Source organism: Phyllostomus hastatus, unplaced genomic scaffold, assembly GCF_019186645.2.
Source record: "Phyllostomus hastatus isolate PE091 unplaced genomic scaffold, TTU_PhHast_1.1 phas_contig_210, whole genome shotgun sequence".
Taxonomy (NCBI): Eukaryota; Metazoa; Chordata; class Mammalia; order Chiroptera; family Phyllostomidae; genus Phyllostomus; species Phyllostomus hastatus.
In genome coordinates, this window is record NW_025333737.1 from 19,600,422 (window position 1) to 19,615,046 (window position 14,625).

General features: G+C 40.5%; 1 protein-coding gene across 4 annotated transcripts in view; it reads left to right on the forward strand.

Moving 5' to 3' along the window:
- Window positions 1-7,228: 7,228 nt before the first annotated feature.
- TRIM37 (tripartite motif containing 37) overlaps window positions 7,229-14,625 on the forward strand; it is an 85,428-nt gene continuing 78,031 nt past the window's right edge. For all 4 annotated transcript variants that reach the window (XM_045837135.1, XM_045837136.1, XM_045837137.1 and 1 more), the window contains exons 1-2: window positions 7,229-7,653; window positions 9,341-9,442. In XM_045837135.1, the coding sequence (XP_045693091.1) occupies window positions 7,633-7,653; window positions 9,341-9,442 (123 nt within the window). In that variant the 5' untranslated portion in view covers window positions 7,229-7,632. The remainder of the gene's footprint in view (window positions 7,654-9,340; window positions 9,443-14,625) is intronic.

Here is a 14,625-nt window from a genome sequence, read left to right on the forward strand (position 1 = left end):
TTCAGTTACAGTAAGGTGTGTGACTGTTTTTCATTTAGTCCATGTGAATTTGGAGCAAATGTTGGCTTGATCAGCCAAACCAGCTGGGACATTCAATAGCCAAATGTGGCTATATAAATTAAAATTAATTAAATAAAATGAAAAATTCAGTTCTTTATATACTGATTGGACAGTGCAGACGATTCTGTGGGACAGCACTGCCCTAGAGATTCTAATTATATGTAGTTATATGCGGTGTTCTAGATTTGGCAGTGTCTGTAGGAGATGGCCTAAAGTAGTCCCCTTATCCACAGTTTTGCTTTCCCCAGTTTATTACCTGTGGTCCAAAAATATCAAGTGGAAAATTCCAGAAATAAACAATTCATAAATTTTAAATTTCAACCTGTTCTGACTAGTGTGATGAAATCTTGAGCAGTCCCACTCGGCTTTGCCCAGGGATGGAAACCACAGCATATCCACGCTATACATGCTACTTGCCCTACCTATTAGTCCCTTTTTAACTGTCTCAGTTGTCAGACTGACTGTCCCAGGATGGCAATCCTTGTGTTCAAGTCACCCTTATTTTATACTACTTAATGCAAGAGTAGTGATGCTGGCAATTTTGACATGCCAAAGAGAGGCCAGAAAGTGCTTCCTTTAAGTGAAAGGAGTGAGTATAATTACAATAAGATATTTTGAGATAGACCACATTCATATAACTTTTATTACAGTATATTGTTATAATTATTCTATTTCATTATTGGTTATTGTTAATTTCTTACTGTGTCTTATTTATAAATTAAGCTTTATCATATATATGTATAGGAAACAACAGCATGTATAGGGTTCAGAACTATCTCTAGTTTCAGGATCCATTATCTTGGGACTACTGTATATATTTAGGCAGATTTGCAACTATTCAAGTGATTCTTTAGGTTCTACTTCCTATTATTTCCCCATATAACACTTTGTTTCAGCCAGCCTGTTTGCTGGTGCTGTGTGAAAATCCTTTACCAGTTCCCTTCAGCTTCTCTTTTCCCTTTGCTTTTGCTCCTACCTGCTTTTGTGAATACTGTTTGCTGGTTGTTTTCTCCACATCTGTTCTTCCTTCCTGCCTTACAGAGTACTGATTTTCTTGAGATGTGTGCTATTCCTCACAGCCTCAGGCCTGAGATAAATAAAGTCAGCACTATCCTCAGCATCAGTGTGTGCCTGACTGGCAAGGGGAATGGATTTGCCTTTAACTAAACTTGATTTAGGAATGGGTTTTTAACTGAAATGACTTGTGAGGAGGAGAAGTCCGGAAGTGGGAAGTAAGGAAGAGTTTCCTTGCTGCTAAGAGTGCCCTGGGAAGAGAAAACTTTTCTTCTAAACATTTTCTATAGGTGTGATCCCCAGCACTGCTAGATCTATTTTCCTGTCAGCTTGAGGAAAAAGCCACCATCAAGGATATAAGAACCATGAAATGGAAAAAAGAGTTCTGATATTCCTGAGCTGCTGAATAAACCAGCCCTGAAGTCTGCCCCCTTCTGTATTTATTGTGCAAAATAACATTTTCTTATCATTTATCCATTTTGAATGTATTTCTGTTACTTGCAGCTCAAAGCATCTTAATTATCCTTCAAAATTTAGCCCAAGTTTCTACTTCTGAGGAAGCTTCCAGGTTATTTTTGTTCACATTTCTTTATCAAAATACCTTTACAATGTGGCATGCAAATGTGACTTCTTTGGTTCTGTTAAATTATAGTCCTTAAATTATTTGATTTCCTGGTCTTCTTTCTTCAACTTAATTGCAAGTTCTTTGGAAGTTCAAACATCAAAGTACTTTGTACATAGATAGCCAAATAATCTGTTTTTTTCCTGCTTTCCTAAATTTGTGATCACATACATGGTGTGAGCTTATGGAAATATACTTATTGGTGTGATAAAGAAGGTCACAATTAGGACTTCCGGCCAAGTTGGAGGCGTAGGTAGACTCACTGTGCCTCCTCGCACACCCAAAAGAAGAACAATGATTTAAAAACAAAAAAACCCAGAACTGACAGAAAATCAAACTGTATGGAAGTCCGACAACCAAGGAGTTAAAGAAGACACATTCATCCAGACCGGTAGGAGGGGGTGGAGACAGGCAGCCAGCAAGAGAGGACTCCCAGCAAGGCAGTGGCTGGAGGACCCAGCAAGGCAGTGGATTGTGGAGAGGGGCGGCGTGGAAGGTTGCAGCTGGCCGGCAAGGAAGCTGCTGGTGGACCAGGTGGTCCCACATTTGCACGCAGATAAACCTGGTGAAACTGTGGAGCAGGACTGACCACCCAACCCAGGGTCCCAGCGCTGGGAAATAAGCCTCAAACTACTGATTGAAAACACCTGTAGGGGCTGAGGCAAGAGGGGAGAAACTCCCAGCCTCACAGGAGAGTTTGTTGGAGAGAGCCACAGGGTCCTAGAAAGTACACAAACCCACACACCTGGGAATCAGCACCAACAGGGCCCAATTTGCTTGTGGGAAGTGGGGGAAGTGACTGAAATCTTGCAGAGAGTGTAGCAAGCACCATTTTTCCCTCTTGGACCCCAGCTCCACATACAGCATCATAATCCAGCGACTGGGTTACCCCGCCTGGGTGAACACCTAAGGCTCCACCCCTCACTATGTAACAGGCACATCAAGACAAAAAAAAATGGCCCAAAGGAAAGAACAGATCGAAGCTCCAGAAAAAATACAACTAAGCGACAAAGAGGTAGCCAACCTATCAAATGCACAGTTCAAGACACTGGTAATCAGGATGCTCACAGAATTGGTTCAATTTGGTCACAAATTAGATGAAAAAATGAAGGCTATGATAAGTGAAATAAAGGAAAATGTATAGGGAACCAATAGTGATGGGAAAGAAACTGGGACTCAAATCATGGTGTGGACCAGAAGGAAGAAAGAAACAACCAAACAGAAAAGAATGGAGAAACAAGAATTCAAAAAAATGAGGAGAGGCTTAGGAACCTCTAGGACATCTTTAAACGTTCCAACATCCAAATTATAGGGTTACCACAAGGGGAAGAGGAAGAGCAACAAGTGGAAAAGTCATTTGAACAAATAATGAAGGAGAACTTCCCCAATCTGGCAACGGAAATAGGCTTCCAGGAAGCTCAGAGAGTCCCAAAGAAGTTGGACCCAAGGAGGAACACATCAAGGCACATCATAATTACATTAGCCAAGGTAAAAAGGAGAGAATCCTAGAAGCAGCAAGAGATAAGGAGACTGTAACCTACAAAGGAGTTCCCATCAGACTGTCAGCTGATTTCTCAAAAGAAACCTTACAGGCAAGAAGAGGCTGGAAAGAAGTATTCCAAGTCATGAAAGGCAAGGACCTACATCCCAGATTGCTCTATCCAGCAAAGCTTTCATTTAGAATGGAAGGGCAGTTAAGTGCTTCTCAGATAAGGTCAAGTTAAAGGAGTTCATCATCACCAAGCCCTTATTTTATGAAATGTTAAAGGGACTTATCTAAGAAAAAGAAGATAAAAAACATGCACAGTAAAATGACAGCAAACTCACAATTATTAACAACCACACCTAAAACAAAAACAAAAGCAAACTAAGCAAACAACTACACAGGAACAGAACCACAGAAATGAAGATCACATGTAGGGTTATCAACAGGGGAGTGGGATGGGGAGAGAGAGGGAAAAGGTACAGAGAATAAGTAGCATAGATAGTAGGTAGAAAATAGGGGGAGGGTAAGAATAGTATGGGAAATGTAGAAGCTGAAAAACTTATAAGTATGACACATAGACATGAACTAAAGGGGGGAATGTGGGTGGGAGGGGCTATGCAGGGTGGAGGGGAGTGAAGGGCGGTAATGGGACAAGTGTAATAGCATAATCAATAAAATATATTTTTAAAAAAGAAGTTAACAATTATCAGTCTGTAAAGATTTTTTAAAATTAAAGTATGTTTGCAGCCTTTAAAGGTTTTTGAAATAAATACCTTTTTATTTGCTTTCTAGCTGTCACCACTGACCGAAGAAGAGAAAACTGCGGTACAACAATTAAAATCTCACATGTCAGACTTATGAAGAATGGACTTGCAAAGGGGAACTCTAATAAGGAAGAGATCAATTCCAGAGAGATTTAGGAAAGTGTCTTGTTAACACTTGGTGACCACAGGTGACGGGTATGGTGAAGGAGAAGAGTTGGCCTGGGTGACTAGAAAGTGATACCTTTCAGAAGAGAAGGAAATCTCTTAAGATTAGTATCTGCCTAAGAAGGGCAGATATTAAATTTCAGCCAAAAGGATGGAATGGGAATAAAGAGATTTAATATATGTATGTACACATGCTTAGTTTTGCAATGTCATGCAGGAAAGTATTAACACTCTTGCATCTGTTCTTTTATAATCAGGGTAACACCAATGTGCTGGCCCATCATAAAAGAATGTTTATGTACTAACAGTCAGTCAAATGTGAATAAGCATGCCTTAAAAGATAGAAAAATATTTATATTATGTTACATATTATGTATATTATAGAATTTTTTATTTTTGAAAATTTTGAAGATGTGGTCACATTATCAGTGAGACTGCTATGTGACCTAGTCTCCCATAAAACCTAACTTTTGTAATAAGTTAGTTTTTCTACGAGAGCCTCACTTTTATTTTTGTCCTATTCCTTCTGTTTGCTAATGTTGAGCATGAGTTCTGCTTTCAAATGCTCTTTTAGGCTGTTCCTATTGTATTTCAATATGACCTTTGTTCTCCTTCAGCCTATACTACTGTAATTGTTCATTTTATGTAAGATATGAAATGAAATCATAAGAGCACTGGTGACCCCTACTTGCCAGTTATGTGTCTACCTTCCTCCCTCCCTCCCTTCTTTTCTTCCTTTCAAGGGGAGAGAGAGAAACATCAATTGGTTGCCTCTTGCACATGCTCTGACCAGGCACTGAACCCCCAACCCAGAAATGTACCCTGACCAGGAGTCGAAGTGCCCAACCAACACCGGTCAGGACTCCTTATTTTTTAAAAATAACTTGACGATTAGGCAATTGTCCATAGTAGGGGGCAGATCTTGATACAAATGTTAATCACAGGATTATTTATAATAGCAATACACACATCTGGCTAATAGCAGGCAAATAAGAAAATAAATCATGGCATACCTATGCAGTAAGAGGTCAGAGGTGTCTATAAATTATTAGTTAAAAGTTCTGGGAAATGCTGAATGGGAAAGGGGAAGCAGATACGTATTGCAGTCTTGAAGATTGGGCTCTGACATCCTGAGATGTGTAAATAGCCGCTTTTAAATTCCAGATGTGTGACCCTGAGCAAATCACTTAACTTTTATGTGACTGGATGGTTGGAAGCACGATGAGATGGTGTTGGATTTTGAAAGATAAAAATGAAGGATAAATGATCTTTCCATATATGTAATAAAAATGAGGCATTGAAAGGACTAGGAAAATGCATCAAATGTTTTGCCTGCAGGTTATAGAATTGCACTTTAATGTAAAATTAAAAAATTTGTTATGAGAATATTTGTTCATCGACCAACAGGGAAAACAGGATTTGGGAGAGAGAAAACAGGGTTGGGAGAGTAGCTACAGTTAAAATTGTCCTGTCTTGTTTAAATATGTCAAGAACAGAAAGTGCCCCTTTTTTTTGGCTTACACAAAAATAAGTCACACCTTTGTAACATTAATTTTATTCAGTACTCAGGCAATTGATATTAAGGATGTTCCTGTACATAATAATTGTTGTGAATTTTTCAGTCACAGCTTAATCTCCCTAAAGTATTTTTGTCCATGGCTCACGTAGTTTTTAAAAAAATTGTTCTTGCCCACTACTTATAAGAAAGTCCAAATGCTCCCTGACTGGGGTGGCTTAGTGGGTTGGGCATCGTTCCCCAAACTGGAAGGTCGCTGGTTCAGATTTGGGTCAGGGAGCTTGCCTGGGTTTTGGGCCAAGTTCCCGGTTGGGGGTGGTCAAGAGGCAGCCTGTGGAAGTTTCTCTTCCTCTCTTTTTCTCTCCTCATTCTGAAAATGAATTAATAAAATCTTTAAAAAAAAAGTTAATGCTTTGAAATTCAAGAACTTTCACGGCTATTGTTGATCCTCTACACGTTCATTCTAGGTTGGGCTAAGTGTAATAGCTGTTTGTGAACAAACCAGAAAGAAAAAAAATTAAATTCAAATTACTGTATTTTGCCGTGTATAATGTGCTCCTATACATAATGCCCACCCACATTTTTGACCCAAACTTTCAGGAAAATCTTTCAATTATTTATATTTAGAAACAAAACTGAGTATCATATTCCAGGGTATTATTTTGTCTACAGATTTGTTTTTGCTTTCTAGACTTACACTTTTAATGCATAAGCACAAATAAAATAAAAACATTTATACAAATACAGAATTAGTACTATGTACGCATAACGTGCATTGTTACCTTTCCCTCAAAAATTTGGGCAAAAGTGAGCATTATACACGGAAAAATAAGGTAAGAATTTGATGCACGTCCTAGTCTCACACCTTCAATTCCTGCAATAAACATCTCCTATGCTAGAAAATTGTAGAAAGCAGCCGCCAATATAGCTGGATACAGCTGATACCCATTTGCAATTGGTCCAGTCTCGTGGCGACAGTGCACCTCAAGCGGCAAGAAATGCAGGCTACATGGTGTGGGTCTTAACGTCTACACAATCTGTGGTCCTGTTGAACCACCCCCGAAAAAAGAAACCACCCCTCTAGGCTTCAGTCTGGAGCTTCGCTTCGATAGGCGGGGCGGGAGCCTTAAAAACCTGAGACTCTGAGTTTCCTCCCAGAGAAAATAACCACTAGCCAGGAAACCTCTGCACCACGGTTTCACAAAGTGCGGGCCATAAACCACTAGCTGCCAAAGTCGCCGAGAACCGTAGTTAAAAACGCGGATTTGGTGCGGCCCAAGCCTCTGGAATCTCGGAAACCGAATACCTAAGGGAGTGGCTCCAGAGTTTGCGTTTCCCACAAGCATCCTAGGCGACTCTGTTCTTTGGCGCGCAGGTTTGAGTTTGGTTGGGGCACCGCCCCTACCACAGGGACCGGGCACTCCCAATCGCCACGCTCCCTACCGCCTGTATAATCCTGGAGTCGAAGGCTCGCAACCCTGCAATAGCAAACCGCCAAATCTCGAGTGCGACCCCGCCCCGCGGGAACTAGGTGCCCGCCTCTCCGCCCCGCTCCCCTAACGCTGCGTCCTGTGCGCATGCGCGCCGCGCCTCCAGCTGCCCTGGTTACCGTTGGTGTTTGTGAATTCCCTGCAGCGACTTCTTTGCTGGAGACCAGCGCAGCGGTGTTTCTGCAGCGGTTCGATACGCGCGCGCCCGGCGGCTCGCGTCACGTGGGCCAAAGCTACCTCGTGGTCCCCGGCTGGCGGCTGAACCGGGAGGAAGGAGCTGCGGCCACCGCTCGCCCTCCCACAGCGCCCTAGGGCGGGCACGCGGATAAAAATGGCGAAGTGGGGGTAGTTGGCGCCGAAGCGATGGGGCGCGCTAGTGGGGCGGTCGTTGGAACCTCCTAACGTGGGCGCCGGGTTCTCCGCAGCAATTGGAAGTGGCGACCTCGGGCCGTCACCTACTAGGTCAGACCACGGACTCCGTGGGTCGCCGAGGGCCCCGCCGGGATTCGGAGGCAATGGATGAACAGAGTGTGGAGGTGAGGGGGCTTGCGGAGGTTGGTGGTTACTCTCCCCCGGCCACCCGCTGAATGCTTTTTAATGGGGTAGCCTTGCCCTAGTCCTGTCTTTGGTAGAGCACCTTACGCCGCTGCCGCTGTGGAGAGGACTGGCCAGGTGTGAAGCACGCTGTGTTTCTTCTGCAGCCCTCTGGTCCTTGTGCTCTGACCGTTTCCGCAGTCAGGTGGTGCGTATCCTGGCGTTTTCAGGTTGCCTCCGCGGGTACTCAGTCCCCACAGGGTTTTTGCAAACTACAGCCTGTGCACGGCAAAACTGCAAATTCATTAGATGGACGTGCCCTACCACTCGCAACCAGTTCTTGCGAGTTCCTGCGCGCATCCAGATCTCCCTCCCAGCGGGTAATCATTCCTCCCAGCGGTACATTTTGTAGACTTTTGCCCTTCCTGTGAATGAGGATATATATTCTTACTATCTTAATTTGGCTGTAGTTTGCCAGAACAACCTATTCTTTTTATATCTGACATTTGTAAGTTGTGATTTAAAATGGTTGGGGTATTTACGTAAAGGCTAGGAACATAAAAAAAGGATTGGTTACTGGACATAATTGTATCATGTCTAATTTTGAACTTTCCAAATATTAAGTAGGTCTTTGCTTTTTAGTAAGGGCAGCGATGGTACGGGGCACTCCACTTGAAACTAGTTCACCCAGTGGTCTTATTGCCTGCCTTGCCGCCCCCCCACCCGTGTCTGCACCTCACAGGTTCTTTCTGGTCCTGCAGAATCATGATTAGACTTGAGTAATTTTCTTTGTAATTCTTCATGTGAAGGTATTATAATGGTTTGATAACTTTACCTTGGTTTTAATTCTCTGAAGAGTTTGGAGAGTTTAATTCTCTGGAGTGGAGGAAAAATAAAGATGAGTACCATAATAATAAACTTAAAATATTTAATAACCTATATTTAATTATGTTTTCTTGTCAGTTACTTCCTAAATTAATGCATAGGAGGCTTCTTGCAAAGAAAGTACTGTTTCTTCCATTTACATGATCTTTTTTTCTTCCTAAAGCATTGGTAGAGGGGCCACCAAAATTCTCTATAGTGGCAGAATCTCAGGCTCAAATAAGTAGCTACTTGGTTGCAGCATCAGGGCAGAAGTTTGGATTTCTGGATTCTGAGTTCGTTTTTTTCTTGATCAAAGTACACTGCTATTAGAATAATCTCTTTTAAAAACTTTAAAAGAATTATAAAAAAAATTCATCCCCCTTGGGGAAATTAGAGAAAAAGTAAAAAGTTTATATTGTTCCTTTAATCATGGAATCTGCCTTTTTTTCTTACCTTTAAATGCAGGCTTTTTTTTTAACCCTTTGTATCATTAAGTAATTCAAGAAATATTTGCAGTGACTATATTGTAATTTATGTTAACTGTGATAATTTAATTAATATTTGGACATTTGGGCTAGCCAGATTCTTGCCATCATAATTAATGCTTCAGTGAAAATATATGTGCGAAAATCTGTGTGTTTGAATTTCATATCCTTTCCTTAGAATAGGAACATTGTGAAGCTTAGATGTTCTTGGATACCCTGGACCTGACAAACCAAGTGCTGATATGAACTAAGATGTTGTTGAGTGAATTACTTGAAGCATGCAGTTACTCTTGATTCAGTAGTCTAATCTTGTGGACTCTACATCTTTTATGATTTTCAGAGCATTGCTGAGGTTTTCCGATGTTTCATTTGTATGGAGAAGTTGCGAGATGCTCGCCTGTGTCCTCATTGTTCCAAGCTTTGTTGTTTCAGCTGTATCAGGGTAAGTTGTACTTTTTTTAAATTTTCTTCATTTTTTTTTTCTTATTTTAAATTTTGTGCCTTTTTAAAATGTCTTAAATGAATATTTCTTAATAGGGAGACCATCAGTGTGTATTGTTTAGTACTGTGGAGGTGAATAATCATCAAGTGATTACTGCCATGAAATGTCTGGAAACCAAAGCCCACTGTAATTTTAGTATATTTACATTATTAAATCACTGCACATTTAACAAGTGATTTACAAAGGGCTGACCTGCCTTGTGTTTGAGGTTGAGGGATATGAAGATAAATGATGAAGTGCCTGCCCTGAAGGAGTTTAAATCTAATTGAGAGAAGGGACTTTGTGTTTATATTGAAGAATGTGTACCGTCATAAAGAGGCACCAACAAAATACTGTGAGGCTCAGAGGAGGGAGAGTTTATACTTGTTTGGTGGGTCAGACCAAAAAAAAAAAAAGCTGGTAATGGGTTCGAAGGTAAAGAATAAAATCACATAATCTTATAGTTACAAGAGACCTTAGGGAGGACTATAATCCAGTGACTTTAAGGTTGAATGTAGATTAACTCCTCAAATAAAATTATAAGGAGGCTTAACAGGTAAGAACTTATTTTGGTTGTGTGTGGGGATTCAATAGCACCTCTGCAGACCATGGAAAACTCTCCTGTCCATATTATTTAGTGAATTGTTTCCTGAGAAAATCAAAGCCATCTCACATGCTCTTCACCTCAGTTTCTCTGGGGTTCCTTATTTCTGCCTAAGGAGATAAATATTCCTTTGTGAAGAGTAATACCTCTAACATATAAATCATTTGCTTCTAGTCACAGCTAGCAAACTGTGGAGCTGGATATGAACCCAGGAAGTCTGGCTCAAGAGCCTGTGGTGCTTGCCAGTGTACCATGTGCAGAAGACCTAGGTTATACACCATGCTAGTTCTCCCACTCATAAACTGAGACTCAGTCTTTCTTAACCTTGTTTCCTCAGCTATAGAAGATGGGTGATAAGAAGGTGGCATTAAGGGAGATAAACTAAAAGTAATTTAGAAACTGTAGAAATACTATCCTCTTGTAAGGTGTTACATTATTGTTAACTAGCAACTAATGCATATCTTTGTTTTTTAAAAAAAAATTTTATTTGTTGGTTTTAGAGAAGAGGGGAGAGAGGTATGGATTTGTTGTTCCCTCTCTCTCTCTCTCTTCTTCCCCTCACTGGAGGACTGTTTTTAATTTCTTTGAGAAAGAGAAAGGGAAACATCGATTAGTTTGCCTCTTGTAGGCTCCCACCTGGAGATTGAGCCCACAACCCAGATATGTGTCCTAGTCAGGATTGAACCCACAACCTTTTGGTGTACAGAATGATGCTCCAACCTGTTGAGCCACACCATCCAGGGCCATGGATTGGTGTCTTGGTTGTGCTCTGACTGCGGATCAAACTGCAACCTTGGTGTATCCAGGTGAAGCTCCAGCCAACTGAGCTACCTGACCAGGGCCTCATTGGTAGATTCTTGTATGTGCCTTGACTGGGGGATCAAACTGACACCTTTGCTGTATCTGGACAATGCTCTAACCAAGTTAGCTACCTGGCCAGGATTTATTTAAGTTTTATAAATGGTGTAACTGAAGCTAGATAAATGAAGTCATTGGCCTCTATCACTGTAGTTAATTAAGTGATAGAGTCTGGTTATGAACTCAGTCCTTTTGACAAAGGTTCAGTAGACATGTGACCTCTGGTTATTACCTTATACCTCAGTGAGTCTTCATTTCGTCATTGTTATTGCTACCTCCTCCTGTCCTTAAAGGCATATATTTCTTTCTTTCTTTTTTTAAGATTTGATTTATTTTTTAGAGAAAGGGGAAGGGAGGGAGAAAAAGAGAAACATCAATGTGTGAGAGAAATAATCAGTCGGCTGCTTCTCACAGGTCCCCAGGTGAGGACCTGGCCCATAACGGAGGCATGTGCCCTGACTGGGTATGAAACCAGTGATCTTTTGGTTTGCAGTCCAGTGTTCAACCCATTGAGCCATACCAGCCAGGGCAAGGCATATATTTCTTAAATATTGCTGCTGGCGTTCTATACTCTGAGGTGTCTGGGAAAATTTGATCTACTTTAGGACATTTGATTGACTGTTGCAGGTTTAACTCTTGTTTCTGTAAGTATGGCTCCCAAATCTGTTCCTTCAGTATTGACCTGTAAATGTCGCATCTGATTGCCCTTCCAAGCATTGTCAGCTTTTTTCCAGATCAAATTCATCCTGTTATTTCCCAAATTGACTTTTTTGACCTCTTTTTGTCCTGTTCTGCCATTCAACCTTGAAATCTCTTTGATTTTAAGTCCTGTCAGTTATCTCCTAGTGTCTCATGTGTGTCCTACTTTTCTATTCCTATTATTACCATCCTAATAGAGAAATAGAGCCATTATTACGTCGTGCTTGGATTGTTATAGTTGTCTTCTCACTCATCTCTCTGTCTTGAATCTTTTCGTATCTCTAGTCTGTTTTGTATAATGCTGCCATGTTGCTGTTTTTCAGTGATGTCACGTTTTTCCCTTCCAGACGCCTGTGATTTATTTCCTGAAGGATAAAGTCCAAGAATATATTACCCTTTTAGTCAGATCATCTGGATAATATTGTTCTAATCTTTCTTTCTAGAGTTGTCTTGATTTTTGAATGTACTAATTTGTTTCTTCAACAAGTATTAATTGCATGCCTACTTGAAGTTAGGCATTGACTTCCAAAGGAGTCGACTTACTAGTTTGTATATAGAAAAAAAATTAAGCAGGTATATATTAGATACCAGTAAGCACTATTAAGAAAATTGAAACTAAGTAAAGGATTGGAGTGGGGACATTGAGGAGGGCACAGGCAGGTTGGTAGCTGTTTTAGATAGGGTTGTTGGGGAAGGTCTCTCTGAGAAGATGACATTTGAGCAGAGACCAGAATGAAATGTGGGAGTGTTGTGAGTAAGGAAAGAAAATATCCAGGCAGAGAAATTAAAAGGGGCGAAGTCCTAGGAAAGAAATATGCTTAGTGTATTGAGAAATAGCAAAGAAGCCAGCGTAGTTAGAGCAAAGTGGACAGAGGAAGAGTGAAAAAAAGGAGATGATTTTAGAGATGTTGTTGAGGACCTTGGATTTTATTTTAAGTGTGATGGTAGCCATTGAAAGTTTTTGAATGATAATGGCAAAATGTTTTAGAAGCTATAGCTGTGGTTACTATGTGGAAAGTGGACTGTCAGCAAGTGGGAGAGGAAGTGAGGAGATCAGTTACGCTTCATTAGTGAAAGGTGAATGGTGGTTTAGACCAGAATGGTAATAGTAGAGGTGGTGAAAAATAAGTCAATTCTAGATATGTTTTGAAGGTAGAGCTTACAGATGGTATGTAAGGAAGTTTTTTATAGCATCCAGATGAATTACTGATACTCCATTCTGAAGTAGAAAAAACTTGGGAAGGAACAGATTTGAGTAGGCTATAGATGTAAAAGTTTTGTTTTTACATGTATGAAGTTTATGCCATGGCCAGGTAGCTCAGTTGGTTAGAGTGCTGTCCCGAGTTTCCAAAAATAAGGTTTGGTATCTGGCCAGAGCACATACAAGAAGCATCCAGTGAATGCATAAATAAGTGCAACAACAAATTGGTGTTTCTCTCTCTCTGTGTGTGTCCCTTTTCTTGCTCTAAAAGCAATAAATAGAAAAACTAACTTTAAATATATGAAGTTTGGGGTGTTTATTATACATTTAACTGGAGATCTTGACCGTTGGAAATGTGAATCTGGAGTTGAGGAAGGGGACTTTAGAGAGATTGAACTGTTAGTATATAGATAGTATTTAAAGCGGGGGCGGGGGGTTAGTTGAGTTCACTAGATTACCTCCTGTGGGAAGAGATTTTTAGGTCTGAGCTCTGGGTTGCTCAACCTTTAGAGGTCAGGAGGAGGAGGAAGATTCAGCAGATGATAAGAAGGAGCCTGAGTGAGGCATCACAGAATTCAAGTGAGAAACATGTTTAGAAGAGTAGGTTACCTGTGTCACATGGTTCTGGCCTGGGCATTGACTGTTGGATTTGAGAATTTGTGGGTCATTGGTGGTGACTTTGATGAGTAGTTTTAGTGGGAATGGGGAACAAAAACTTGCTGGGAGAGTGAGACAGCAATTATAAAAAACTCAGAATTTTGTAGTAAAGGAGAGAAATAAGGCTATGGTTAGAAGGGAGATGTTGAGAGTCAACATTTTTCCCTCTTTTTGAAGAAGATTTACATCTTGCTTTGACTGAACCAGTAAACAGAATAATTAATGATGCTGGAGAGATGGGGATAATTACAGGAGCAAAGTCCTTGAGAAGCTGGGCACTCCACCCAACCAAATTGTAATATCGTTCATTTCAGTGCGTTCCCTTCTCTTTCATCCCATCTCTGTTCATTTGACCATGGAAATTTAACTGCCTATGAAAGTACAAGGACTCATGTCATTGAATAAAACAAGCTAAGGTCCAGACCCTTGAATAAACGTGTCCAAAGTTTGCTAGTAGTCACCAGGATTGAACTCCCATTCCAGTTCTCTATCCATAGGTGCGCATACACACACACATACATGTACACACGTACACGTGCTCTTTCTCTGACTACATTATCTTATGTTTTCATGCTTGGTCTCCTTTAATTATCTAACTACACTTAGTTGATTCTCTTTTATGACTCATTCTCCTTTTTTGGGATTTAAACCCCCTTTTTTGTCCCCGTAATTCTCATTTTGTTTTGTTTTGATTTTTTCAGCATAAGTAGCTGAACTTAGGCAAACTATAGGCAAACTTTTATGCTTGCCTATAATTATTGACGTTCTTTTGTTTCTAATTTTGCAGCCTTTTTAAAATTAGGTATAATTGACTTAAATAAACTGTGCATATTTAAAGTGTGTGGTTTGATAAGTTTTGACAAATGTATATACCTGAGCCTGGGAAAGCATCACCACAGTTGAGATAGTGAAAATACCTGCATTCCCCCAAAGTTTCTTTGTGCCTTTTGGTAATGCCTCCTCCTGCTTGTCTTGTTCCCAGGTGACCACTGATCTGCTTTCTGTTGCTATTGATAAGTTTGGATTTTCTGGAATTTTATACAAATGGAATCTTACAATATGTGCTCTCATGTATCTGGTTTTTTTGTTTTTGCTTTTGTTCTCAGAATTATTTCATATTTACAT